Below are 4034 nucleotides of genomic sequence, written 5' to 3' on the forward strand. Positions count from 1 at the left end.
TGTGTGTGTGTGTGTGTGTGTGTGTGTGTGTGTGTGTGTGTGTGTGTTTATGCTGAGAGAGAGGCTGAGAGAGAAATATCCTTCAGGAGACTTCAGGCCCTCTGTACATAGGAGCATTTTCGATTCAGTCTGTTGGGAGTGCATGACCAGCCTTGTACTACAGTCCGTTGGTCTATCCTGCCTCTGGTCCCCTTTCTGCCACTTTTCTCTCCACGTTCAAGGCCACCTGTCCCTGACAACCCTCTGTCTAAATCAGGCCTCCCTCGTCACTGTCTGTCACACTCTTTTTCTACCCTCTAACCCCAGCACTGTCTGAAATTGTCTTGCAGTATTTCTTTGATTGCTTAGTATCTGTTGCTTTAAACTCTAAGCTCAGTGGGGCGGGGCCCATGTTTTCTATGGGCCACATGTATCTCCAGCACCTGGCACAGTGTAGGTGCTCAGTAAACGTTTCTTTGTTACACGGCTGTTTCTAACTTCTATTTAATTTCTAACTGAGAAAATTTGCAGGAATAATAAAAGAGCCCCTTGTATCCTTTACCCAGATTCACTGATTATTTACATCTTGTCCCATTTTCATCATTCTCTCTCAATAGGTGAGTGTGTGTGTGTGTGTGATTTGACAGTAAGTTGGAGTGTTGGAGACACTGCCCCTTCACACCTAAATGTTTCAGTTTATTTCCTCTGAGCAAGGATATTCTCTTAATCACAGTTAATCAAAACCAGGAAGTCGAATCTTGATACAACACCAGTACCTAATCCTGAGTCTGTAGTCACATTTCACCAATAGTGGGTTGGTGTTTTTGTTTGGTTGGTTGGTTGGTTTGCTTTGCTTTGCTTTGGTTTGCTCTGAGTGTTTTTTGGCCATGCACGGCTTGTAAGATCTTAGTTCCCTGACCAGGGATCGAACCCACACGCCCTGCAGTGGAAGCACAGAGTCCTAACCACTGGACTATCAGGGACATCCCACCAATAGTGTGTTTAATGGCAGTGTCCTCCCAATCCAGGATCAGTTGTTGGCGTTTAGTTTAGTTGTCAGGTCTCTGTAGTCATCTCCTGTGATCAGGGACAGTTCCCCAGCCTCCTCTGTCTTTGGATTTTGCCACTTTGGGGGAATGCAGACCAGACGTTTCTGCAGACCCTCCCTCGGTGTGAGGTTTCCCTTAGTATGAGTATGTCAGCCGATGTGTTGTTTTCTGTCTTGGTTCTAAGCCTCTGTGTCCTCTCTCCCGGCTCTCACCTTTCCCTCCAGGTAGAGAAAATCCGCCAGGTGAAAGCCAAGTCCCTGTACCTGCAGGTGGAGAAGCTGCGGCAAAACCTCAACAAGCTGGAGAGCACCATCAGCGCCGTGCAGCAGGTCCTGGAGGAGGGGCGGGCGCTGGACATCCTGCTGGCCCGAGACCGCATGCTGGCGCAGGTGCAGGAGCTCAAGACCGTGCGCAGCCTCCTGCAGCCCCAGGAGGACGACCGGGTCATGTTCACACCCCCTGACCAGGCCCTCTACCTCGCCATCAAGTCCTTCGGCTTTGTCAGCAGCGGGGCCTTCGCGCCACTCACCAAGGCCACGGGCGACGGCCTCAAGCGGGCCCTCCAGGGCAAGGTGGCCTCCTTCACTGTCATCGGCTACGACCATGACGGGGAGCCCCGCCTCTCAGGAGGCGACCTCATGTCAGCCGTGGTCCTGGGCCCTGACGGCAACCTGTTTGGTGCGGAGGTGAGCGACCAGCAGAACGGGACATACGTCGTGAGCTACCGGCCGCAGCTGGAGGGCGAGCACCTGGTATCGGTCACCCTGTGCAACCAGCACATCGAGAACAGCCCCTTCAAGGTGGTGGTCAAGTCTGGCCGCAGCTACGTGGGCATCGGGCTCCCGGGCCTGAGCTTCGGCAGTGAGGGCGACAGTGATGGCAAGCTGTGCCGGCCCTGGGGCGTGAGCGTGGACAAGGAGGGCTACATCGTGGTCGCTGACCGCAGCAACAATCGCATCCAGGTGTTCAAGCCCTGCGGCGCCTTCCACCACAAGTTCGGCACTCTGGGCTCCCGGCCCGGGCAGTTTGACCGGCCTGCTGGCGTAGCCTGTGACACCTCCCGCAGGATTGTGGTGGCCGACAAGGACAATCATCGCATCCAGATCTTCACCTTTGAGGGCCAGTTCCTTCTCAAGTTCGGTGAGAAGGGCACCAAAAACGGGCAATTTAACTACCCTTGGGATGTGGCGGTGAATTCTGAGGGCAAAATCCTGGTCTCCGACACGCGGAACCACCGGATCCAGCTGTTCGGGCCCGATGGGGTCTTCCTGAATAAGTATGGCTTCGAGGGGGCTCTCTGGAAGCACTTTGACTCCCCGAGGGGGGTGGCTTTCAACCACGAGGGCCACTTGGTGGTCACCGACTTCAACAACCACCGGCTCCTGGTCATTCACCCAGACTGCCAGTCGGCCCGCTTCCTGGGCTCAGAGGGCACTGCCAATGGGCAATTCCTGCGCCCACAGGGCGTGGCCGTGGACCAGGAGGGGCGCATCATCGTGGCCGATTCCAGGAACCACCGGGTGCAGATGTTCGAGTCCAACGGCAGCTTCCTGTGCAAGTTTGGTGCTCAGGGCAGTGGCTTTGGGCAGATGGACCGGCCCTCCGGCATCGCTGTCACGCCGGATGGGATGATTGTCGTGGTGGACTTTGGCAACAATCGAATCCTCATCTTCTAATCACATTCCTAGGCTTCTGTGTTTGGGGTGCGCGTGTGTACGTCTCTCTCTCTCTCCCCCTTTTGAAATTCAAAGAAGAAACCGTCTCAGGGAAATTTCTTTTTTTTTTTTTTTTTTTAATTTTGTTTAAAGACAACAAGAAAAGTACAACATTGCTTATGTCCTACCTCATCTTTATTTTTTTACAGACGAATGTACGTATCTTTTCTGCAGGGATTGAGCCTGTGAAGTGATGATCTCTATCTACCTCAGAAACCTTTACATTTCCTTCTCCAACAGGCCCTCTGCCCTCCCACCCTCGATCAGTGGAGTTCTCGTTTCCTCTCCCCTCCGTGGGGCGTGACATGCACAAGCCTAGCATCTCTGTGGCTGGGAGGGTGCTGGATGTGTGCGGTGGGGTGCATTCTGTAGATTGAGCCAAGCAAACACGAGAAAACTACTAAGTTAAAAAGAAAAAAAAACTATAAAACGCGGAAAAATGGGATTTAAGATGCTTAATTGTAGAGTATTTGTGTTCTTGAGAATACTGTGTTTATGGGGTTAGGCTATGTGGTGATCTTGATCTTCTTGGGAAAAATCTTTTTTTTTAATGCTGCAACAGTGAACTTCCTGTGTTCTTTTATACCTCATTGTGTTTCTGAACCCGTTCAACATCAGTATCTTTTCTTATTCCTAGAAGAAGTGGCTGTGGCTTGCTAGCCAAGAAAAGCAGACCATTCCTATCTTAGGGTATGCAATCTTTGTTTCTTCTAAGGGAGGGTGTGTGTGTGTGTGTGCGTGTGCGTGTGTGCGTGTGTATGTATGTGTGGGTGTGAAGCCACCTTACACCAAAATAGTAAAAATGCTATACCACCTCCCAAAGAACTTATTCTTTTCACACTTTGGTTTCTGAAAAATAGATGTAGTTCAGGATTTTTGATTAAAAGTATTCTCAGAAGTTGTGTTTTTAGTTTGCTGTTGGTTATAAAGAATTAAGTAGAAGAAGAATATTACCCTCCTTCTCAGAAAGAGGATTTTCAGGCATGTGGCGTGTGGACATTGAGTGGGTGGATGGGCACGCGTGTGCTGAGTTGGTCAGCAGAGAGCATGAGACACAGGCAAGGGACCCCCAGACTGCAGTTGAATGTTGTTCTCTTAATGTTAGGCATTTCTTTTCCTAAGAAGAGTAGGCAAAGGAATGAACTTTTGTTTTAAAAGCACAATTTTTTCCTGCTTTGGAAGTTCAGGGAAATAGAATGTTTTAAAGTCAAGTTTATGGGAACAGCCCATCCCTACACCCTCTTCTCGGGTCACTGTTACAGAGTGGTCTGCTCCCGAGCCATGGAGCACG

The 4034-nt window shown here is 50.7% G+C and overlaps 1 protein-coding gene across 1 annotated transcript in view; it reads left to right on the top strand.

The window, feature by feature from the left end:
• TRIM71 (tripartite motif containing 71) overlaps positions 1–3293 on the top strand; it is a 59666-nt gene extending 56373 nt beyond the window's left edge. Inside the window, exon 4 of the mRNA XM_029243845.1 lies at positions 1253–3293. Coding sequence (XP_029099678.1) covers positions 1253–2704 — 1452 coding nt within the window. The 3' untranslated portion in view covers positions 2705–3293. The remainder of the gene's footprint in view (positions 1–1252) is intronic.
• The last annotated feature ends 741 nt before the right edge of the window (positions 3294–4034 follow it).

This window comes from Monodon monoceros, unplaced genomic scaffold, assembly GCF_005190385.1.
Source record: "Monodon monoceros isolate NGI ecotype Baffin Bay Population unplaced genomic scaffold, NGI_Narwhal_1 Super_Scaffold_3, whole genome shotgun sequence".
Lineage (NCBI taxonomy): Eukaryota > Metazoa > Chordata > Mammalia > Artiodactyla > Monodontidae > Monodon > Monodon monoceros.